This window comes from Fusarium phalaenopsidis (assembly GCF_050370095.1).
Source record: "Fusarium phalaenopsidis strain FUZ10S chromosome Unknown contig_32304, whole genome shotgun sequence".
Classification (NCBI taxonomy): Eukaryota; Fungi; Ascomycota; class Sordariomycetes; order Hypocreales; family Nectriaceae; genus Fusarium; species Fusarium phalaenopsidis.
The window spans coordinates 301,232-324,679 of record NW_028145404.1 but is presented as its reverse complement, the minus strand read 5'-3'; the positions used below and the strand labels follow the sequence as shown (position 1 = coordinate 324,679).

General features: G+C 51.1%; 6 protein-coding genes across 6 annotated transcripts; 1 reads left to right on the top strand and 5 right to left on the bottom strand.

Moving 5' to 3' along the window:
• Positions 1-78: 78 nt before the first annotated feature.
• Positions 79-1,789, bottom strand: LRP88_09427 (double-strand-break repair protein rad21; the record flags this gene model as incomplete). Its single annotated transcript, XM_083245913.1, has 2 exons — positions 79-1,476; positions 1,526-1,789. The coding sequence occupies 2 exons, from the start codon at positions 1,787-1,789 to the stop codon at positions 79-81; spliced, it is 1,662 nt and encodes a 553-aa protein (XP_083097026.1).
• A 1,442-nt stretch (positions 1,790-3,231) lies between these two features.
• Positions 3,232-4,833, top strand: LRP88_09426 (uncharacterized protein; the record flags this gene model as incomplete). The annotated part of the gene is made up of 1 exon (XM_083245912.1): positions 3,232-4,833. One exon carries the CDS (start codon positions 3,232-3,234, stop codon positions 4,831-4,833), a length of 1,602 nt encoding a protein of 533 aa, XP_083097025.1.
• A 195-nt stretch (positions 4,834-5,028) lies between these two features.
• On the bottom strand, positions 5,029-6,351 carry LRP88_09425 (zinc finger MYND domain-containing protein; the record flags this gene model as incomplete). The annotated part of the gene is made up of 1 exon (XM_083245911.1): positions 5,029-6,351. The coding sequence occupies one exon, from the start codon at positions 6,349-6,351 to the stop codon at positions 5,029-5,031; it is 1,323 nt and encodes a 440-aa protein (XP_083097024.1).
• A 717-nt stretch (positions 6,352-7,068) lies between these two features.
• Positions 7,069-10,901, bottom strand: LRP88_09424 (uncharacterized protein; the record flags this gene model as incomplete). The annotated part of the gene is made up of 2 exons (XM_083245910.1): positions 7,069-9,776; positions 9,848-10,901. The coding sequence occupies 2 exons, from the start codon at positions 10,899-10,901 to the stop codon at positions 7,069-7,071; spliced, it is 3,762 nt and encodes a 1,253-aa protein (XP_083097023.1).
• An 864-nt stretch (positions 10,902-11,765) lies between these two features.
• Positions 11,766-17,121, bottom strand: LRP88_09423 (copper amine oxidase; the record flags this gene model as incomplete). Its single annotated transcript, XM_083245909.1, has 6 exons — positions 11,766-11,948; positions 12,089-12,829; positions 13,450-14,382; positions 15,044-16,522; positions 16,575-17,006; positions 17,071-17,121. The coding sequence occupies 6 exons, from the start codon at positions 17,119-17,121 to the stop codon at positions 11,766-11,768; spliced, it is 3,819 nt and encodes a 1,272-aa protein (XP_083097022.1).
• Positions 17,122-19,779: 2,658 nt separating this feature from the next.
• Positions 19,780-21,697, bottom strand: LRP88_09422 (uncharacterized protein; the record flags this gene model as incomplete). The annotated part of the gene is made up of 3 exons (XM_083245908.1): positions 19,780-19,784; positions 19,882-20,092; positions 20,141-21,697. 3 exons carry the CDS (start codon positions 21,695-21,697, stop codon positions 19,780-19,782), a joined length of 1,773 nt encoding a protein of 590 aa, XP_083097021.1.
• Positions 21,698-23,448: the final 1,751 nt, after the last annotated feature.

Below are 23,448 nucleotides of genomic sequence, written 5' to 3'. Positions count from 1 at the left end.
CTTATAGAGTGACTGAGAGTGATGACCTCTTTTGGACATTTCAGCAAAGTCAAAATTACAACTCTAGAGCTTGATCTGCTATTGTACCATCTCGCCACCCGTGTCCGTCTCAGCAAAGTCTCCCCAAAGGCTCTCCCTTGCCCATACCTGGATAGGGTCTCCCAGCCCTGGCCCCTGCTCAAGCTTAATTGCGCCCTTGGTAGCAAGCATCAGACACTCGAAGAACATTTTTGTTGCCTCGGCCTTGGTGGCTTGTTGCTCAGGGACAAAGTCTTGAAAGATGACAGAAGTCCTTTCCCGAACCTCGGAGCTGATCGCAGCCTCAGCGCCAAACTGATCTCGCAAAGTGTAGACGGCATGTTCGGTGGCCATCGGTATTGGGAGCCGCTCAGCAGGGATACTAGGAGGAGGAGGACTGACTTCAAAGGCTGGAATCTCCATCATGGTTTCTCCGCCGACGATGCTTGGCTCCGCAATACCCTCTCCAAACTCGAATGCTGGCTCCTCGGCAATTTCCAGCCTTGGTGACTTGGAGACTCTTTGCTCTGGCTCAACTTCGACTTCAACTTCCCTAGCAGGACGCTTCCGTGCCAGTTGTCTTGCTTCTTGAACGGCATCGAAGGAAAGGACTCCTCGGAGCTCAGGGGCCCACGCAGCACTTCGTCCTTCCATCATAATAGAAGAGACAAAACCACCGGACACCTGCATGTTTATCAAGGCACCTAGGAGGGGGTCTCGAGGATAGAATCTCGTAGGTCTGGTTATTGCCTCGTGGTTTGTCTGCTGGTCCTGAATTTGGCGGCTCGAGAGGGTAATCTCCTCATCTGGCGCCATAATCCTCCGTCTCCTGATCCGTTGCTCAGGGCGTCGCAATATTGGACGCTCCTCTTCAGGTTCGTGGGGTTCAGACAGGCGAAGTGCGGGAATCTCCTCCTCAATCTGCTGAACAAGATCTTCGCTAATCTCAGATAGCGGGGATTCGGGGATTGGGGGCGCAGTGATATCGGCTGGGTGGAACTCAAATTCCTCTTCGACCCCTATCGGGAGTTCGCCAAGTCCTTCCTCGAAGGTTGGCTCAATTTCAGGGCCCTCCTTCTCGGCTGGCCTTGGTTCCAGTTCGCTCACCATTTCCTCTTCAAACGGGCGAGGGGCTGGTGCTTCTCGACCAATCTCGATACCGAAGTCAAGCTCGAGATCCACACCCTCCGTAGGCACCACAGCTTCTTCATACATCCCAGTGTATTGACTCGGTGTCAAAATCTCTGGCAGGGTAATGTCGCGTAGTGTAGCCCGGCGCTTGGGGCTGACTGGGACCACACCAACATCTCCTATCTGAGACAGGAGCCAGTTTGCGTCCGGGGGAGGGGCGAGTTCGAAGCCGTTATAAGGTATCACCTCATTGGGGATTGTAAGGGCTTCGGGGTCAGGATGTTGAAGACTGATGGGCAGATCATGGTCTAGGCTTGGTCGGAAGGTCTGAGGATGTCAACACATGTCATCAAACAGATCAATTTGTATCGTATACCATCTGCATCATTATCCAAGTATCATCACAATCATCCAGCAAGTATCGTGCCTTGCGTTGGTAGATCCGAACAGCCCCGAGTAGTAGCTGGCTGCTCAACCGGAGAGCCATTGGCGCCTGGCTTGGTGTGATCATGATCGCTATACTATCGGCGATATTCGATTGGAGCACATGCTTCTTCGAAAGCTTGCGTTGGAGATTGGCGGAGAGCCAGATGCGAGCGAGTGGCCCGCTCTTCTGGAGCAGGGACTCAGAGTAGAACATGATGCGTTGCCGGGTGACGGCCCAAAGCAGAGGGAACAAGATGTGGCAGGCGGTGGAGTTGTACTAGACAAAACGTCGCGACAGAATTGCAAAATGTTCCGTACCAGGAGCCTGACGTTGGTTTGAGGAAAAGGAGCAGGAGAGCAGTAAACAACCACAAGATAAGGGACAAGACACAACAAGGAAAGTTACGGCCTGGGCCTTGTAAATAAGACGCGAAGCAGACATTGCGTGTCAATGGTATAAGCAAAGGTGACTGACGTCAAACGGCATACTGCGAAGGCTGGCGTGCAGCGTCAAGTCCCTAGCGCCGAGAATGACATTTACTTCAGTCTTGGACGCTTTAGAAAGTAATAATAATACCTTTCTGAGCTACCGAGTAAGAACGAACTAAGCATATTGCTCAGCACCAATTCCTCTTGTGGTAAGTTTATCTGTTCTTCTCGTTGTTTACCCGACTTTCGCAGCCGAGTTTCTTTGAAGTGTAAGTACAAAGTACCTACACTGCATCATTTAAGTGAGGTTGGGGTCACATTAAGGTTTGTTAGCTCATTCAGACGCGTTGCATCGGCGACGTCGCGAAATTGCATCAAGTCCTTAGCCGCGACGCGATGTCGTGTCGCGTCCTTTTCGCGTTGTAGTAAGTGTTGGATCGCGTACGGCATATTCGATCGGAACGATATGAAGCAATACAATGTGGAGCCAAAAGTGATCATGTTCTTGATCGATCCTCCTCCCGGCCCCCTCTTTTCTCGAGAGGGGGTTTTCTAGTCATCTGACTAAGGCTAGGATATCTGTGTACCAGAGGTTTATGCAAATTCGGGGCAGATGCCGCCACACGAGGGGTCAATCCAACAGTAAGCCTGTCATCTTATCGTGGCTCAGCAGGCGAAAGCCACATTGATTGATAAGATAACTCTATAGGGTAGGGTTCAACTGGGAACTAGCTGATCAAGGAAACGACAACAAGATGAAGGTCATCCTCTTAATAGGTAATTAGTAAGGTCTGATGACTATCCCTAAGTAGACAGAGGTTTTAGTAGCAATCAGGGGGTGTCTTCAACCCTCACACTCGCCACAGTCTGGTTAAATGAATTTGCAGGACTACAAAGGCGGCTCACAAAGACTCTAACTTTTAGTGCCAGGTCTTTCCTCAAGTGCCATTGAATGAGTGACAGTCTAAAATGATATATATCACGCTGCTATCGCTAAATCCGCCTCTTGAAATCAAGACAGTGGCCCGGCTAAAGACAGATGTTACAGTGCAAGGCTTTGAAGAGATCTCGTTATCTGAAAAGGTCCAGCGAGGCATGGAGAAAAGAGACAACAAAACACGTGACTTTATTTGGCACAGACTGCAAATTCATGTACCTCCGTGTTGTGGCGACTTACCTCGGTAAAAAGTCGCGTTGCGATGACAAGTTACCAGCCCCATGTTAGCCATGAGGCTACTCAATGCAAATACCTTCCAGTTGGAACAATTCTACGATAATGACATCCCCCCTTATGCGATCCTCTCTCACACATGGACCAAAGATGAAGTCACCTTTCAAGAGTTCTCAAATCTCTCCTGGGACGACCCCAGGCTCGAAAAGACAGTTGGCTGCTGTAAGCAAGCCCTCCAGGACGACATCACGTACGTGTGGGTCGATACATTTTGCATCGACAAGGCCAGCAGCTCTGAGCTATCCGAAGCCATCAACTCCATGTACAAGTGGTATGGTGACTCCACTGTCTGTTACGCCTACCTCAGCGACGTCCATCCGATTAGCGATGACGATGTTTTCAGTAACAGCCGCTGGTTCAAGCGGGGATGGACTCTGCAAGAACTTCTGGCACCCGGATGCGTCAAGTTCTTTGACTCCGCGTGGATAATCATTGGACAGAAGTCCGCCGAGAAGAGGCTGTCCAAAGGCTTCGAACCACCTGTCCTTCGAAAGAGGCCAGGACCCGATGATGACTTATCTGAAAAGCTCTCAAGCATTACAAACATATCTGTTGCAGCCCTCCGGCATGAGGTGAATATGGATAGCATCAGTGTGGCCGAGAAGATGTCGTGGGCCGCTGAGCGTGAGACTACGCGCTCCGAGGACATGGCATACTCCTTGCTCGGCATCTTTAGTATCAACATGCCTCTCCTGTATGGCGAAGGGGGCAAGCGTGCATTCATTCGGTTGCAGGAGGAAATCATCAGTCAGAACTATGACCACACCATCTTCTCATGGGGCTTCGTCAGGGGACCGACCCATGGTGGAATCTTCGCCACCTCCCCCCTGGACTTTGCTGGCGGCGGCAGCATCGTGTGTAGAAGCATTGGGCGCAAGTCTCACTACACGGTGACAAATCTTGGAGTTCAGATCCAGATCCCTGTATTGACCGTCCGAAATGGCGTTCAATATGCCTTCTTCAATGCCACAAGGAGATCCAGGGCGGAGTTAGTCATGTCCATCCCGCTATACCCAGCAGGTGGTACTGGCGAGGATGAGGACATCCTTGTGCGAGACCCTTGCAGCATGCCCGTCTTTGTGCCTGATAGCTGGCTTGGCGAAGCGACGACGAGACAATTATATCTTTCCAAAAATCCCTCCATCGAAGTGGAGAGAAATCGGCGCCAATATACCCTATTCGTGGCGAAAGAACTGACCGAGGCGAAGTATCACCCTAGAGAACTACACCCACATGCGGTTTTCTCAAGCGTTGACGATTCAACGATATATTTCGGTCCTTGGGCACCTGGAGAGGAGAAACGGGCTCTTGTGACATATGAGAGCCCCGATAGCCCTACCTTCCATCTCAAAATCATATTCGACGATGACCGTAGTAGTTGCCTCCTTCAGCGCGCCGAAGACGAATATACGCTTATAAACGAACTGAAACCGGTAGATAGTGGCGAGATCGGTTGGACTTTGGGCAATGAGTGGAAGGAAGTCGTCAACTTGGGTTCTCTGGGCGATGTATCAGCTAAAATGGAAAAGTTGTGGCCTGAAAGCATCTATTGCCTTCTGAGCTTAGCTCCTTCAACGGATCGAATACTGCCACCATAGGAATTATAGGACTGGTCGTTGATCGGCTGACTTCGAAGGATACCCACATGAATTAAACAATTGCCAGCACTTTCTTCAACAGCTTGCCTACCGGGCCATGAGGACTAAAGTAGTTGATTGGGACTAGTTGACACAGAGCGACCCGTCGTCTGAACTCTTCAACAGAGGGATCGCCTTGATCCACCGAAAGGGATGCTAATCTTCTTGGTCGCTTTCCGTCCACTCGTCAAACTCTGCCTCCTCCGCCATAGCCTGTGCCCAAGCTTCCTTATTCTCACGCGTATGCTGCTCAGAAGGCCGGTCGGACCAAGGACCCAGATATGAGGCGTTCTCCACTGCCCAATCGAGGTATCCCCAAATCCGATTCACGCTTACATCCGACAGCATCTCCTCAGCTGTCCGGCTGCCCAACCTCCTTGCCTCGCCCTCCATCATGTCGTCAATCTCATCCTCCGAGTCTCGCGCCGCACACGCTCGTGCGTCGTTCAGCAGGTCAAGGACGCCTTCCATCTCCCACCATGAGGCATATGACCTCTGCATCGCAAGTGCCATTTCTTCCCATGAACCCATCGAATACGGAGCGGGTTCGGCACAGAGTGCTTCGTCTGGTTCGAAGAGGGAGAACATGAAGCTGTGGTTAGCTTCGACAACGGCCGCGCCGAGCTGGCGGGTTTGGTCAAGGAGCTTCCTCTCTGTTTTGAGGAGCGACTCAGGCGACTCTTTCTGGAGCTTAAGCGACAGTGGACTCCGGATCACCGACAACTCGATTGCCTGCCAGAGGTCATGGGGGAGGTGTCGTGAGGCAAGGATCTTTCGCGTCATCTTGAGATCCCGAATGTCGACGAGCAGCTTCAGTTTCAGCAGCAGAATGGCGACGATGTGGCACAGCGCCGGATACTTCCCAAAGAAATCCACGTTCTCGAGGACATCGGCCCCGTGGATATTGAGATGCGGCAGAGACATGTCACCCCAGTCGTAACGCCCGTCTGGATCACACGTTGCCCACCACTTGACAAAATCGTAGCACTCCTGGTCGAGATCCAGTCGCAGCATCAAGGCCGGCACCATGTCGCGTAGCCCCATGTTGTCGCTGCGACAAAGTCTCAGCATGTCTTGCATATGTTGGAGGGCTTCTTGAACGCCGTCCAGTGTGCCGAGCGAACAGAGACGATCCACCAGAGCGAATCGCGCTCGCATGTAGTCGCGCGTGCTGAGCAAGCCCCAAAAGCGGCCGACATGCGTCTCAAAGGCGTTGGCGGGGGTCATGAAGTCCTCGGTGGCATTACGGACGAGGCCGTCTTCCTCGAGAAGCTTGGCGCGAGCTTTCTTTATCTTGTTGCAGGCAGACTTGTGCTGGGGGCGGTGGGCAGCCTGGTGTTCGCGACTACAGTAGCGGACCGCCCGGCAGGCGCCGCATCGGAGGAGTTGAGGGCCTGTTGCTGTGCATTGCGGGCAACGATGGCGTAGAGGACCGACTGGGCCTTTGAATGTGCCTGGGTCATTCGAAACGCTTGCCATGTTGCTTATCACAGGTTTCCTTGTGAAGAATGGGCTGGTGATGATTTCTTTCAGAGGTGGACTTCCCGACACCGACAGTTGGAAGGCAGGAACGGTTGGGTGGGGGATCTAACCCTAATGTGGCTGCCGAGGGGTTGAGCAACTGCCAATAGGAAATTGGTCGCGTTAGATGAGAAGACAAGTTTTGATACTGAATTCTTGCTAGAAAATGAGTATCCTTTAACAGTCGCTAGTTTTATTTGCCGACGCCCTACAATCTCATCAACTGCGCAAGACACAACGCCGTGATTCTTGACCCCCAGCTTCGTATCAGACATCTAGTACCTATGATGAGTTTTGTTGGGTTCTCGATGTAGAACAGTTGGGGTAGATGGTGTCCAAAGAGGTCGAAATAAAGGTGGTGGAAATCAGGTGGGATCACATGCACCCCCAACCATTAACAACACAGGCAATAATTTTGAGTCGAGTGCTTCACATGGTGATTTCATTTGGCCTTGCTAAGACCTATCAAATGAATATGATCTTTCTAAGCTACGGTCCGGTTGATTCAGACTAACCAGGAGTTAGGTTTGTGGCTCCCAGAGAGCACTCATCACCGTGTTGACTTGGGGCTTGTCTTTCACCATGTCTGGCTTTTCCCTGCGATGTGCCAGCTCCTTGATTCTGCAAGTTCCTTCCATCTTGGAGAGTTTTAGACTCTGCTCTCCGACTTGATGTCTACACAATCTTGAATAGCCGCAGCTCTGGCCACCACTGCTCAGGAAGGTCCAAAACCTTGGACGGCTCCAGTCCCCGCACATGCGCGTATCCGACAATCTCGTGTTGTGCCTTGTTGTTGTCCTTTCCACCTCGAAGAATCATAGGCATGGGTGCGGCGTCCAACATCACGACTTCGTCACCGACGGCAACACCCTCGGTGCCATTCCCTGACACGCCAACCAAGCCTGAATTTGTGACAAAAAATGTCCGATCTTCAAACAACCGGGCTCCTTCAGAGCGAACGACACTCCTACGGATGCTGGAACGGCTTGAGTACTGTTGCCTGAGTTTGTTGAAGGTGACGACCCAATCCTTCAGCTTCTTGTCCTCGAGAAAGTCCAGTATCGTGACTTGTTCCAACTCGTTGAATGTATCTTGGAAGACGTCGGAGTCGTTCTCCTTGACTCTTTGTGCAATTTGAAGGAGTAAGGTAGAAATAAGTTCCACTTCTTCTGCGAATGCAGCATCATTCTCGACCCAGCTTTGAGTGGCCCCATAGGTCGGCAGCGGGAGTCCTGGGAAGGGACTGGCCGAGGCACTGGCATGTCTGTCTTTGATGGTTTTGTTGTGGAGTATGATGTCGCCGCTCTGTGTGCCTCCTCGTACTCTCTCAAGTATGGCCTTGACAAACCTGCGCTGAGGAGCATCTATGCCAGTCGGCTCGTCCAACGATGGCGTGCGTAGACACTGCAGGCTCTCGGCTAAGCGGTCAAAGTCGAAGAATACCGCTCCAAGAAAGTCGGGACGCGTAGTATCCGTGTTCAAGAGAAAAGCCTTGATGGAGCCCAGCTTCAGAGAGAGCCGTCTGAGGCTATCACGAGCCCTCTCAAAGGCAGGCGATATCTTGCCTGTCTTGCCCATGATGGGCAACATACAATCTGCAATGGCCTTCTCTCTGTCCACCTTTTCTTTCACAGGGCTAATAACACTGTGAGTGACCTCTTCCAATATCTTCATGGTTACACTGTCGAGGAGGAAGGCCGAGGAGCTGGTGTCCCGGCTGGATTCTGCACTCGTACACCATGCGTGCAAGGGCTGCTCAGCGTACATCCCGGGGAGCTTCGCAGACAAGAAATGTCGCTGCCACAGTGGATAGCGAGGACCAAGAGTCGCAAGGCCAATGTCCAAGAACCAGAGTCTTCGGACCAGGTCGGCCCTAAAGTCTTCTGATTGTGGGCGTAACCGGAAAACCTCCTTGATGGTATCGATAGGACGGCCGTAGAGGGCCATTTCGCCATTGTAGATGGTCGGATAGGGGTCGAAACAGAGTTTCTCTTCGTATACTTCCCATTTGATGTCCACGTCGGACATTTGTCGTGGCTTGGAGAAGTCGGGAACCCACGACGGTAGGTCGGGTGATAGACGTACCGGGAAGTCCCAAAACATGCTGACGCCTCTCTCAAACATGAGAAGCCAAATGGCCACCTTTTCGTAAAGCTCCTCTGTGGTGAGGCTGTAGTCCGGCCCAAGGAGTTGCTGCAGCACAGGATGCATCAGAGCGTGGCGTCCATATATGATATCGAGACGGTCCATGCACCAAGAATGGGTTGAGAGGAGCAGCGGATACAACCACGACTTGTACTCGAATCCGTCAGTCCTGGCTGGACGGCAATTGAGCACACCCGACGCCTGCGTCATGGGATAGTAAGGCGTAGAGTTGTAAAGCAGGATCCTTGTTTCCTCCTGTCTGAACGCTCTTCGATGTTCGTTTGCCAGCATGTCCATGTCTCTCAGCAGAGCACTTCCGCTTGTTTGCCAGGTTCCGAGCATGAAGATGGGATCCGTCGAAGCGATGGCGTACTCTTGTAAGATCCATAGACGATTCCACCATTCTCTGCAACAAAGATGATAGAAGGTCCGGAGCAAGGAAACCTTCCGAACGCCTGTCTCCTGGAGCGCCTCCCTAAACCGTCGCTGTTCTTGTTCTTTTTTGTCGTAATGATCATCTTCGTGGATACCATAAATGTCCACCTCTCTGTTGAGGAAGGTAAACAAGTCAGCGTAGGATAGATTCTCGCTACGCTTCTTGTTGCTCTCCTCCTCGCCGAGAAATATCAGAACAGCAGAGGCTCTCTGGTAGATCTTAGCCATTTTGGCAACCTGCGCATTCCTCTCCGCTACATTAGCCTGGTTGATGCATAGAGCGTCAATCCAGAGGAGCCGTGACGCTGATGCAAGACGTAGGTAAGAGAGCGCACAGTAAAGATTGGGCGTGACGGGCGCTGGCTGACCACCAAGTTCGATGTTGACTAGGTCCTCTGGCTTTGGGTTGCCCCAGACGTATGACAGCGCCTGGTACGAGAGTTGCTCATCGGCCCGGGATTCGATGCGCAAATTGCATCGAATAGGATCCTTGCCCGTCCCAGGAAGCAGTTCAACCAGACGGATTGCGTCGGGATTTGAGTGGAAATCCAATATGCCGTAGAGCTGTTGTGGAATAGCACGCCTCTTCTGCAGGGCTTTCCCTTTCTCGGCGTCTGAGTTGCCGTCTCGGATGTCTTTGGTCATCTCGAGGGATTTGCTGTGTTTCGGGCGTGCCAACTGGATCACGCGAGAAGCCACTTGAGCGAGAGACTGTCCGTATTCGTCCGCCATCTCGCTATCTTCCAAGTCGAGATTTTCGGCTTCTGCGGGGAGTAGACTGGGAACATCCCACTCATCGAAGCCTGCGGGATATGCATCAGTGGCTGCCTAACACGAACTCCCGACATGGCGCGGAGGCAGGGTTCCTACTTACCATCACCGCAAAATGCATCCTGATACTTAAGAGTAAGTCCAGATCGTGTGTTACTGACCATGGCTAGTAGGCCGATGGTGGAAAGTACATTCGGACCTTCCTGGGCCTGAAACAGCGTCTTGAATTCATCTGTCTGGACGCTCTGCATCAGGACCGCGTGAAGAACCGAAAGTAGACTGATGAAATCGCGGTCGTCCGCATCGACATCGTCGCACAGCCGCACCGCTGTCTGCAAGTCGTCAGACGAGAAGAGTCGTTTTGGAGACATCCTTTCCTTCTCGGTTCCTGCTTCCAAGTTCCAAGAACGAACAGTGTCCAAGAGAGGGGGAAGCCAGGCCTTTATCTGCCTGGCAATGTTTTCGGTGGTTTGTTCAGGCGCCACTTTGATGAGATGCGGAAAGCAGCTGGATAAGTTGCAGGTCGCATTTCCAAGGTTCGCCTCGTAGCAGCGTTGGCACACATTCATGCTCTCGCACATGCGGCAGAAGTACGCCACCTCCAAGGGTATGTTCTGGCTGCAGATATCGCAGCATCCGAATGACTCTTGAGTCCCTTCTTCGCTCTTCATTCTGAGAAGCAGCATCTTGAAGGCCATAGCTTGTTCGGCGTCCCTGTCCAGGCCCGCCCAAGCCAATACCCTGCCAAGATTGTCCAGGCATGACACCGATGGCATATCTGAGAGTTCGAGGTGGAGAGAAATAAAGGATTCCAATATCCTGGTTGCTTCGACATCAACATTGTCGAGAAGCACAACAACGTCGTCGAGAAACAGACGGTGATACCATGTCTTGTAGAGAGAGCCAAGGAGCTCTATTGCTTTGTCGTGCACCGCAGCTGCCTGTTGGCCCCGGATGATGGTTTGCAGGATTTCCTCTGCCTCATCAAATCGGTCTTGCTCAACGAGCGTCTCGGCGATGGCGAAAGAGTTGAGAATGGATTGATCGTGAAATATGCCAGCTACCTGATGAAGCTGGAGACCTTTGCGTCGGAGAAGCTGTTCTCTGATCCAAGGAACCGGGACGTATGCGGTTGCGGACTCGACGATTTGGAGCATATGGCGGTGAACGAGGCTTCGGGGAAGATTCATTTAGTTGTGGCTGGGGATAATAAAAATTGTCTCTGCGTCGCTGGGACGAAGACAAGACTTAAAAAAATTGTTCAGAAGTGAATTAATGAGAGACAAAAGATGGAGTTGAGAATGGATAAGCACAAGATAGAGGCGCACGAAGGTCTTGGTGACTGCAAGGGAAATAGCAAGGTTATGGTACCTATTTCAGAGTTCAATCAGAGCCCAATGTGATTAATAGTTTTGAAGATGACTCATAAGGACAGGGTACACAGATCAAGGTAAAGAGCCGAGGTGTCAGGACTCCTTGGCTGCCCGAACACTCCACGGTAGAGCCTCACCGCCCAGTGCTTGCGGGGTTCGCTCAGCTTCTGACAGGTCAATTGCTAGCGTTTAGCTGTCATGTCACCTCTTCACAAGCCAAAACCGGCTCTTTTTGCATGACCCGCTCGGAGAAAGTCCAATGGTTCGCATACTTACTCGCCAAGGGCGCTACTTGGTAGTTACAACACACTCGCTTGACACGTCAATCAAGGATTGACGTGTCAAGGCACAGCGAAAGCATTGCGTCAAGCTCTGGAGTAATGAAGATACCGGTATTGTTTTTAAAAAGCACAATTGGTCCAAAGGTTTATACACATAATTATCCCAATTCTAGGTACTCAATACAGACTCAATCCAGTTCGCGGTGGTAGATCACTGATCTTAATCTTTCCTAGCGATCTTGGGAGCACGGTTGATGTAACAGGCCTTTCTCTCCTCTCTACGGACGGTGATGAGAGAGGCGCTGAAAAACCTCCTAGTGTCCGCCCCTCTGAAAAGGTACTTGATGAACTGGGTATCGAGGGAAAATCAAGAACCTCTTGTGCAGCCGCTATCACAGAGCTTAGAGGATCTGGGGAGGCTGACGCAAGGAAATTTCTTCTGAGTGAACGCCTTGCTCTCACTGCGGATGAAAGTGTAGTTGTCGCTGTTCGAGTGGCTGCTGGTTGCGTGGTTCCTGGCTGCGTGGTTGCTGGTAGGGTGGTCCTCCCCCTGGCAGTGTTATGAGAGCAAATACAGCATCGATCCGTAGTCTGACTTGCTTGGTGAATGTAGCAAGCGCCGACGAGTTTGTAGTGGTTGCCCACAGGCCGGAGTATGAAGGGAACTGTAGCTCCTTCCAGGGTCCATACCTCATCCCAGTCTTCAAGTTCCGTCGGGCCGAGGCCAAGCGAGTGATCCGTACCGAATATCCTACGGCCCATGCCGTATTGGCTCATGTTTGTGATGAAGTTGTCCAACTCATCTTTGTCAAAGTGCCCCGGAGATGGTGATTGAGACACGCAACAGCATGCCACCTTTTTGTTGGCCAGTTCGATAGTCCGATTGACGGCTTCTTCGACCACCTCAGCATGCTGGTCGGTAGCCTGCTGGATAGCCCAGTCGGAAAAAGGTTGGTTGGTCATAGTCATGGCCCGCTCAATGGCTTGCTTGATAGACTGATGGATGGACTTACTGATAGCTATCTTGTTGGCCCAGGTGACCCAATTCGAGTCTATCGTAACCTGTCTGATCGCCTCCCCAGCTGCATCCTTAGTTGCTTGCTCCAAAACCTTTCCTATTGTGTCCTTCGTAATTTTACTGATGGTGTTCTCGCTAACCCAGTTGGCCGTATCCCAGGAAGCCATAGCTTGCTTGGTTGCCTGCTCAGTCGCCTGATTCACGTCCAGCTTCATAGCCCGCTTGATTCTTTGCCAGTGCATCTGGTCCATCTCGAAACAGTTCGAGCAGAATCCACCAAAGGCTGGCGGTATATCCGCGCGGAAAACTGTATCGTCGGCCTTGAAGTCACCAGAAGGCGTGACACCGTGGTATAACGAAAGGATTCGACCCCAGAAATCCAGCCTTCCGTCGCAGCGCCGAGTCCCCGGATTCTGAGACGGGTTAAGTAGCCAATGAATATTGTCGTTTATCGAGGACGGGCTAGGAACGTGCGGGTCCGATTTGTTGCTGTCGGTAGCTCTGCCGGCGCTGCCTGAAAGAACCAGAGCTTTGCCAAAGATCTTCCTGTCTGTCCAGACGGTACCATACCTTCGTCCAGTAACTTTGAGCACACATCCCAGGGGGTAACTAAGCCTGGCCGTTGAACGTAGGGTCTGGTTATCTAAGGCCCTGATCCGAGGCGCAGAGAATTCTTGGGGAACTTTGAATTGTGGCGGTAAAGCAGTTGGAGATTTTCTCGTCCAGTCCGGAACCCATGATGGCATGTTTAATGCTGATTTTCCGTCCACTTGTGAGAGAATCTCCAAGGTCTTGGTGGTATTGACATGCCAGGCAGCAACTTGCAGAAACACCCAGCCAGCTGTGGTGGAGGGTGAATAATCCGCTTGTAGTGATAACACCGGCTCCTCTTGTAGGAGCCCCAGGATCGAATACACCTTGTCTCGAGCATCCTTGCAGGCACAATTCCGCGAGACCTGCAACAAGGACAAGAGATCTGAGCGCTACAGCCTGTCAGCTTTGGCCGATAGTGGCAAGTTCTAGGGGACCTTACTCCTCTCAATCGGCGGTCTCCCGCCTCCGTCTGTCGTAGGCCGTAAGAAATGACTGGAGGCAGCACCAAAGAGAGATTGCGAGCCGCCATTAGTCGTAAGAAGAGATTTCCATGCCTAATTAGGTCCACCCAGCTCATCTGCTTCATTCCATACATGACCAAAATGCTCTTGGCCACGGCAACCTCCTGTAGCACCCACACTCGATGAAACCACCGGCTTCGAAACAAAGCGATAAAGTCCGTGACCTGTGGTAACTGGCCGCCAGTGTCATTGCTCATGTAGTCTACTAGTCGGTCAAGAATAGGATTTCCTTCACCCAAGAAGACCACAACACGAATTGCGCTTCGGAAAATGGCAATCATATTCTTGACCTGGTGATTCCGCTCCAGGACGTTGGACTGATCAATGCACACGGCGTCAACCCACAGTCGACGATCCACATCTTGTTTGCGGAGGCGCAAGAGAGCTAGCTCGCAGTTCTTGGTGATGCCGATGAACTGACCATCATAGCCGCCTTGTATTGCTCTGCTAATTGAGTCATCACCTTTATCGTCGGCCCAGGTGTACGAAAGCGCTTCGTAGATGGGCCCCTGCTGCAGGTTGACATGTTCCAATTCGCACTGGAGAGGATCTTCGAGCCTTCCCGCCTTAAGCACGAGAACACGAATCTGGCGCCCATTCGTGAGATCAAGAGGCTGGTACTGGTAGCTGCGGGCACCAGGCGGTGTGACCCGCGCCGGATCGAATGTGTCTTGCGGACGAGGTTGGACCTGAACTTCAGCGTAGACATCCTTAGACGGGCGGCTGGCAGCATAGATGAGGGAAAATCCGCAGCTTCTGCAGAATTCAACAGAGGTCTGGGGCATGGACCACCAATCGTTGTGGCGGCAACCTCGGCTGAGGACGAGATCCGTAGACATTGCCATGGGTAGCTAGAGCCTAATTTCGGCTGCCAAGAGAAGGAAAAATATGAACCAGACCAGAGACAATAAGCCAAGATGAGTTGATGCCTTGCATTCGTGAAAGAAGACGATCGCGTCGTAACAAGTTGTGATGGATACCGGTGGGTTTTACTTCCGTGCCAAAACGCCTTGCACTGCCACGCAGCGATTACTGAGGTGAGATCCATGGGTGCCTTGCAGATCATGGTTACTGCTCAGCCACTACCACCTGTCGTCATCTGATTTGGCGTCACTACATGCGACACCTGACGGCTATTGGCCAAAACTGTGCATGAGATTCGGGTTGGCAAAAGAAGGAGGCCAATACTATTAATTTTGGCAGCTTTGGCAGGCCCTAACAACTAAGAACATGCAGGAGTCACTTTGGTGCTGATGGAATCTGTGCTTGTCTGTTGTGAAATTGCCCAAAAGTTTGAATACCCTTCTTCTATGACCCCTATAGAAGGGTAGAATGACCAGTTTCTACCATTTATACTACTTTCTTGACCCGTGACTGTCATCGATGACTAGAGAAAACAAACGCCTTTAATCTGTTTCAAGTAGGCGCTTATATCTTGGATCTACAGCAGACGCCTTGGGTTTCTTCATCCCCGGTGTACAGCACACTCTTGTTCCTCTCCTGTGTTGAAACGGCAACGTCTAGGCCAGGGTTACCTGAGAAGAAGTTGACTGGCTTGAGACCAACCATCATCTTCTCGCTTGGCATAACCGGCCAATCTTCAATACGCGGGTTGTGTGTTGAGCCAAAGGTGTGCCAGATGACAATGTCGCTATTCCTCACAGAATGTGCCGCTCCCTCCGCATTACGTTTGCTGATCGTGGAGGCAATGCCATCACCGCCCGGCGACTGCATCGTGTGTTTACCAGAGGGAAAATGGTCGTCATCTTCGTAGCGAGTGATCCAGACGGCGTGCTTGCCAAACTCGGAGCGCTTGGCGTGGAATGAATCGGGGTGAGACAGGAGCATCTGGCTGTAGGCTGGCAAAAGCTTGAAGCCGACTGGAGTGTTTGTGATGGGGTTGACCTTGTTCTCATTGATGAACTTGAAGGTTCTGGCCTTGGTATGGTCGAGATCGAAGCCACCCTCTCGCTCAATGATCTTCTGCTCCGTCACGTAACCGACGCCAAAAGGATTATGTACAGAGGGATCTCCATACGGCAAGGCCTTTGACTCTTCAATAGCAAGTGAGTTGGAGTGACCATCAATGGCGGGGTCAATGCGCAGACTGAACAGGTGTTGATGATATGGGGCTAGTACTCCTGGCGCAACAACGGTACCATAAGGAGTGTTCTCCTTGAGACCGACCTCTGTAGGCGCTGTGGATAGAATGCCAGTGGCTCGAACCTCGTAGAAGATGGATGCATCCTGATAGAAGTGGAAAGCAAATATGTACTCGTAATTGCTGACTGTGATGATAGTTTGAAGCACGAGGATGCGGGAACGCGTGACGACGGCGTTGCCCGTTCGAAAGTTGGTGTGCTTCCACAGAATACCATCATCCTGCTCGTGACAACAGATGACGTTGGGCAACTTCACTGATACTCCCTCGCTTGTGTTGTGGTAGCCATCAAAGTACTTGATGGTGCCGAGACAGTCGCAACCGAGCTTTAGGTTGTTGGCATTGAGGCCTGCTCCGTCGTTTCCTAGATCGAATGCGGCCTTGCGGGGGTAAGGAGACCTGGGGTCACCGTATGGAACAAACATTTCGGCTAGAGAAAGACGGTAGAAGAGACTACGTCCGTCGTAGCGGATGTCGTGGAGAGTTAGACCTTCACGGTAGTTGAAGCCAACTCGGAGATGCCATTTCTCCCAAGTAAGTTGATTTCCACTGATCTTGAAGGAAGGGCCCTCAGGCTGCACCACTTGATAAGGCTTGGTGGTGGTTCGGGGGTTGGGTCGCAAATCGGGGTGGTATTCACTGGCAGACTGAGCGTGGATTCTCCTTCGGTCAAAAGGACGGGACTCGTTGTGGATTCGCTCGTTGGGAGTAATTGGTAGTCGGTAAACCTTGGTGACCTTGAGCTGCTCTGAGACCTCAGCGCATACATCGAGGGGATATGCGTAGTAGTTTGCATCTGGGTTGTCTACCAACCGAAGATAGAACCAACACTGGCAGACGGTTAGTAGTTGTAAATCGACTGAGAGATAGGCGAGCTCATACCATTGTAATGCGCTGGGTCATGTCATTCATTCCATCAGTGGCATATGCCCATGGCTCGACCACCACGGTAGCGTCATCAGGGAGCTGGAGATGACGAATCTCCTCTTGGACTTCTTCGTTCGCCAGACAAGCCTTCTCGACCCTGCCCATATACTCGGCGTCGATGTAAGAATGCTTTCCGGGATGATGCTGCTTCGCACTGACGCGGTTGTTGTCAAGGTCAACAACCAACTCGAAGAGCTGGTGGTTTCCGCTCTTATTTTCCAAAACCACTTCGACACGGGCACATCGTGTAGGAGGCTGGCCTGGAGACTGACCGCGATGTTCCTTGTCTAGGAATGGTATTATTTCAGCTTTGGGAGGCTCGCGTAGAGTAATCACACGGAAGTTGATGTCTCGCCCTGCGAAGTGAGGGCGGATAATGTTAGCGGCCTACAGAGAGCAAGCATTCGTGAGTAAGTCGCCATATGGGGTTGTTGATTGGGGCGGGGCTCACCTTGGAGATTTCCTCAGGGCTGAGGGGATCAAAGGGATGAACAGCTAGCATGATGACGGCAATTGACAACTTGATGAAAGTTGGGTAAGTGGTTTGAGAGGTGAAAAGGCCAAGGAGAGAAAAGTTGAAAAGTTGATGATGTCAAAGTTGGACAAGATGCAAGCAAGGGAGTATTTAAATTGCAAATGCCAAGACTGAGCTGTGTCTTGATTGCACGCCTTCCGGTTACAACTACCTTTAGCGGCCAAACAATACGAATAGCTGCAGACTTTTGCAGGTTTCTAGCCTCCAAAGGTATGGCCATGAAATATCTGCAGCATCAAGACAATTTTCAGGAGACTATGCCTTTGGAGGTGCGACCGTACTGTGTCGGAATACCCTCCAAAGGAAAGGCCCAACAACAGTCTCACGAATGACACCTCCACGTGCGGGGTACGGAGATGTCCCCCTCCAAAGGAAATCCCAAGATAGATCTATGTAACTAACCGATATCGGATCGTCCAGTCAGCGAGTGATTGCCTACAGAAGCCGGCCGGGCATAGAGTTCTCCAGCCACATTTCACGGGCCGAAGTCAAATTCCAAGATGATGAGGCTGGTAGACAAATTCATAACGCCACATACTCTCAGATAATTGTCCTACAAGCTACCTGTTCCCTTATCTTTTGGAACGCCTCCGGGCTGCTGCTTATCATCAATATCAACAACATTTCCAAAGAGGCCATCATAAACAGCAGCAGAAGACGCAGTTCCTCTTTTTTGTTGCCTTTGTGGAAGCCGGGTGGTTCTTGGCCTTGAGCTAAGAGCTCTGAAGCCGAGACGCCAACAGTAGGCACGTTCATCGCGTCAAGTAAGGCTGAATGTGTCCGGCATCACACAAACCCGGTCAGAGGCTCTCACTGACCACGATGGCGTTCAGGGTGAGCTACTAATGGGTATCGACGAGAAGACCCCTTGTACAAATACTACGAGATTCTGCTTAATCAAGGATCTCCGGAATAGGAAATTTTTGATTACGGAAGGAATATATTTATCTGGCACTAAAAGGCCGCTCTGGTTAAACAGTGTCGGTTTTAGGCGTCTTAGGGATTCTGGGGAAATACAGAGTGGCTTGAAGCTAGAGTTAGATCAATTTTCAATGATGATGACTAGGCGGCCTGGTTGCGGAGCGAAGGAGAAAAAGTGTACACTCTAACAGCTAGCTATCAAATCAAATTCAAAAAAACGTAGAGAAAGGGTCCTCTGCTAGTAGTCGGTATCCCTCATAATCGAAATCGGCCTCTCGTTCATCGATCCAACATTAAAAAAAAGACCAAAATAAGCCTCGAAGAGGAGATATCGAGACCACGAAAAGATTCAAAGGCAAAAAAGTTGAAAAAAGGAAGGACTAGCCCAATGGTTAGTATGACATAGTTCAAAAGATTTAAGCCACTCACAGACACTGTCTAGAATCATAATCCCAGATCAGTACAGCTCCAGACTGAGGCGCCTCTTCGATAGTCTGGATGTGCCGGGAAGCGGTAGGCTTTTGACCCGCCTCAGATTGCGGTTCCCTTTAGTCACTTCCTGGTGTCCATCTGTAATTTTGGGTGGAAGAGGCTCGCTTCCAAGGAACTTCAGACGATCTTCTAGATCAACAATCGTCTTCTGCCTCGCCTTCTGTTCTTCTGTGGCATCTTCATCTAGGTCATCGGGATCGCCTCCCCCCAATTGATAATTTGCATCTCTGGCCCTCGTCAAGTGCTCGTAGGCTTGCTGGACGAACGATGATCGAAAGTCGGAGGCAGTAGAGGACTCCCCAAGAAATTCGGCGTCCTTCGTAAGCTTCCTGCCAAAATAAGCCTCTCCTAAAAATACATTCCAGGGGTAAGGATCCGCTTTGTTCCTCCAGGCTTCGTGGGCGGAAAGAAGGAGAACTCTTCGTTGAGGGAATCTTCGTTGGTAGAGGAAAACTGTGCTCGCTAGTATGAGCCCCTTTGAGAAAGCCAAAGAGAAATTGGCGAGGTAACGAGAAGTGGCATCGCTCATTACCATCTCTGCCGCGGTAACATCTCCAACCTTGGAGTAGTGTTTTCCTAGGTCTTTATACCAGTAAAATGCTTTGTACCAACCGCCATCTTGGCCGAGGCGTGTGTCAATGCGCTTGAGGCAAAGAAGTGTCCAGTTTTGGCGGAAAGTCGGAACAACATGGTTCTTCAGGTCTCTTGCACATCTCCCCCACCATTTTACTTCAGTATCCAGATCCATCGGGTCATTTATTGCTTGCAACGGTAAGATGCACGACTTCAACAGCCAGAAGCAGTGCATGAGGCGCTGGTAGTTTATTTCAATAGATCCAAGTCGCTTGAGCTTGTCCACCAAGGGTCCAATTGTTTGAAAGTCTTGTGTTTTTCTATCGTCATGGAAGCATTTCCGAAGTAGCAGAAACTTCAAAAATGTCAACTCAGACCGCTCGTATTCGCCGACAAGAGCAAGATCGGTTGCTAGGTCGGGAAGGTCATTGATGTCCTCCGTGTACAGTGGATGCCGTTCATCAGTTGGTAATGAACTGGCACCATCTGCTGCCTTGCAGTACCAGGACTGGGCCTCCTCTACGTCTCCTTGTATAGCGAGAGACGTCCCAAGGTGGAGCTGAGTTGCGCGTTGAATACATGTGTCGGACTTTTGCTGTTCCTGATCTCGACCCGATAGCTCCAGGAAGTTCAGGATCTTCAAACTGACAGCGACGCATTTTTGGGTGTCGTGCAAGGAATAGAAAGCATTCCGTTGGACCAGTAGTGAATGCAGATACAGTCTGTGTCTGGACCCCTCACCCACAGCCACAGCTTCGCCTGCCCACGATGCTGCCTCGGCGTAGTTTTTCTTGTCAAGGTAATCGTCTGCAATAGACCATAGGAGAGAGATCCTCGTCTCGAGTCCTGTCGAGGTGTTACAGAGGAAGTACTCCCATATGCGGTTGTTAGTTTTCTTGCGCTCCTTGCCAACAAGATCCCTCAGACGACATCCCATCTCCTTGGCAACTTCCTTACCCTGATGTATCAATGAAAATGTTAGCTGACTAAGCGCTCGTACCTTATAGAACTGGTTCTGCGACTGTGGGGGAAGCTGATCGAGTATACCGAGTGCTTGCCAGAGAATGTCCTCGACGTCATCCCAGTCCTTGTCGTTCTGAGGGTACGTCCCGGATGCAATGTCTAGGAGACTTGCAACTTCAAATAGATCTCTTTTGCCCTTCGATTTCTTCCTAGAAATTGTTGATAATCTCTTGGCCATCGGCCAATCTTCCCGAAGAGCTGCAAGCGCCTCGCCGAGGAAGATCATAGGGGTTGGAAGCGAATCCATTGAAAGAGCCATGAGGTCTGCAGCCGTTTCCCTGAAGCCTCCCAATGCACTGGGAAGGGCTTGGACCTTCTGGCAGACTTTTTGCATGCCGAGATTCTGTCGCTGGGCTAGATAGTCGGGCAAGGCACGGAAAGGTGTCTCTCGTATCCCCGACACCAGCTTGTCAGGCCTGCTCAAGCCTGCCAAAGGTTGGAAATCTCTCTTCTGGAGAAGATCCACAGGGAAGAGTAAGGATAACGCCTTCCATGACTCGTAACGGCTGTCGGCAGGGCCGAATTGGTGCCTCCGATGCTTCAACTCGTTTTCGTACGCGTGAATGAATTGTGAAGTTGGCAAATCGATGCCGGCGTCCAATAACTCGAACCAGTACAAGAACTCGCCCATCTCGCCATCTTGTAGCCTATTCTGAGCAATGAAAGTAGCATACTCGATAAGGAGGCATGCTTGTCTTGTACCTGCAAACTGACCGAGATATGGATTTGCCCAACTTCCACGCCCAAAATCCAGAGCCCTTGCGAAATGATATGGGAGGAGTTTTGTGGAGTAGAGGAAGAAAGCGTATTTGGAGGGTAGGTCTCGGGCTCCGTTGTCTGTAAGCGGATACCCCCAGTCCGATGTCTCCATGTAGCGAAGGCAAGCAGTGCACATAGATTGCTGAGCATCCCCAGGATCAACTCGGAAGTATTCAATGTCTGAGTCTTCATCTCTCCATTCTTCAGTTGGACGGGTCAAAAAGTCTGCCGCAGAAGTGTGGACAAGATGATAGCGGCCTTCGGTGACACGGAGAAAATCACCACAAGAATCAGTGATGCCCTCCACGGCTATCAAGTCGTCCTCGATGTCCCCGCTCGTATTCTCCTGTGCAGCATACGCATAGCAAAGCTCCTCAGCCGTGAGAGGCTCAGGGCATGCGAGGATGGTGGATAGAATGCCGCGAGCACGCTTCATCGAGATTGAGGGCTTTGTCAAGGTGCCCCCGGTTCGGCCCATCAACTGTTGGAATAGGCGGTAGTACTCGCGGTCGAGATCATAAGGCACTTGGCTCAGGGTCTTCTTGATCTCCCGAATCCTATAGCATCGCCGTAGCTCCTTAAAGACTAAGGTCGCCCAGAGAAACATGATTTGTGATTTGGCTTCGAGGGTCGTCCGAACAAGTTCCTCAATCTCCGCATTCTGTATAGTGAGGGCATCTTGCAACTCAACTGAGATGAATCTTCGCATATCCTGCTGTACCAAGCTTTCTGTGATTTCGATGGTTGGCGGTGATTCTCTCAGGAGGGTGCGCATAGTGGGTTCGCGTCCAGATATGAGTAGATGAATCTTCGGGTGTTGTTCCACAAGAGCGAAGACGGCTTGCAAGCACTTGTCCCCTCGACTGGTCCAATTATCAGTGGATTCGTCGATACCGTCGATGATACAGTAGATGCCATAATTGACGAGACGTAATGCTTTGTGAATAACACCCAGGACATTCCGCTCATTGAGGCAGGGTTCTGTAACCAATGGCGTTGATAGTTGCTGAACCTTGACGTCTGGAAGGTGATTCAACAGCTGCCATATCATCGTGCGCAAGAGATCCAGTAGCTTCCGCTGGGTTTCACTGCCAGCCCAAAAGGAGAAGTGCAAGGCAATTTCTCCTCTTTCCTTCAACCTTTCGGCAATGGACTTGACCAAAACAGATTTGCCGCATCCCTTGATACCGTAAAGGCACAGAATGCGGTCAAGGTAGTTCGTTGAAAGCGAGGGTGATTTGCTAACCCACGGGGTAAACACGGCGTGTGACCAGACCCATTCGCAGGTTTGGTCAACCTTCCTGGGGATAAAGCTGTAGTTCGATGGTCTGAGAAGCGTGCGTAGTTTCAGCCTCAAATCAGAATATGAGACTTCCAGTAGCTCTGAGCGGAATTAGAACTGTGGCGAACTTTGCATGCTTCCATGACTTGAGTACTCACCTTCAGCCTGCCTGTCATGGTGATGGGCAAGGATCAACGTCAGAGATGTTTTAGCCTCTGTGAGGCGGGTGAGCGACTCCTTGAGGGTCTTGTCAAGGCTGGTTGTTAAGAAAATTGCCTTTCGAAAGAATCTTGCGGGGTCCTTGGTGATCTTGGAAGATTCCAGTTTGTCATTGGTGGAGGAGAGCTCAAGCCGTAACTGGGTCAAAGCAGGGGAGAGCCTCTACAATTGAGACTGGCCGAGGGGATTTTGTCGCCATCTCCTTTGAAGGTCCTTGAGGGTTTCTTCGAGGTCTTTCAGCTGCAGATGCAACTCTTGCGCTGTTTTCGTGGCAATCTTTCTCATGGCCAGCCCTTGAACCGCCGTGGCTAGGCCTTGAACGATCTCGATGAGGCTGGGAATGGCCGCGACAACGCCAACCACTTCCATTTTAGATGCGGTCGCCACCAAGCTTCAGAAAGGGCAGCTCCAAGTCAATTGAGCATCTTTAAGATCCTTTCGGTTGATTTGGAAAGAAGACAATATTCGAGTCGGGTTGAAAACGACGGACATTGCGGGGTTTTCATCTTGCAGATTGTCACACCCCAGAGCCTGATTCTGCCTGAACGCCTTCAGCTGCTGGTTCTATTTTTATAAGGGCTTAGCGCATAAGGCTCCCAACATGGCTTCTTAATGTCAGAATTGTGCCTTGGGTATCAATTATTCTGGCGCCCTTTTCGTTGTGGTATATGTCCGGGATAACTGAGCCAGAAGACCGAGATCGGCAATGACAGGTATTAAGCCTACGAGACAGGACCACTTCACAGATGGGGCCGCTTTGGTCACCTGCGAAGTGAGCCGAGAAGAGGCATCGGAGGTAGAGTGGGATGCGACGAGAAAGTCTTACGTGGAGAGGCGTTCGTTGTAAAGAGATTTGGTAAGCAACCCACTAATGTTGGTTGAAGCAATATAAAGGAACCCCGTAAGCTGAACAACTCGTCAGACAATCAAATATTTCTGTTGGACTTTAAAAACTCTACTGCAAAACTGGATGACCTTTTACTCCTTGAAGGTATAGCCCAACAAGGACCTCGAAATACCCCCCA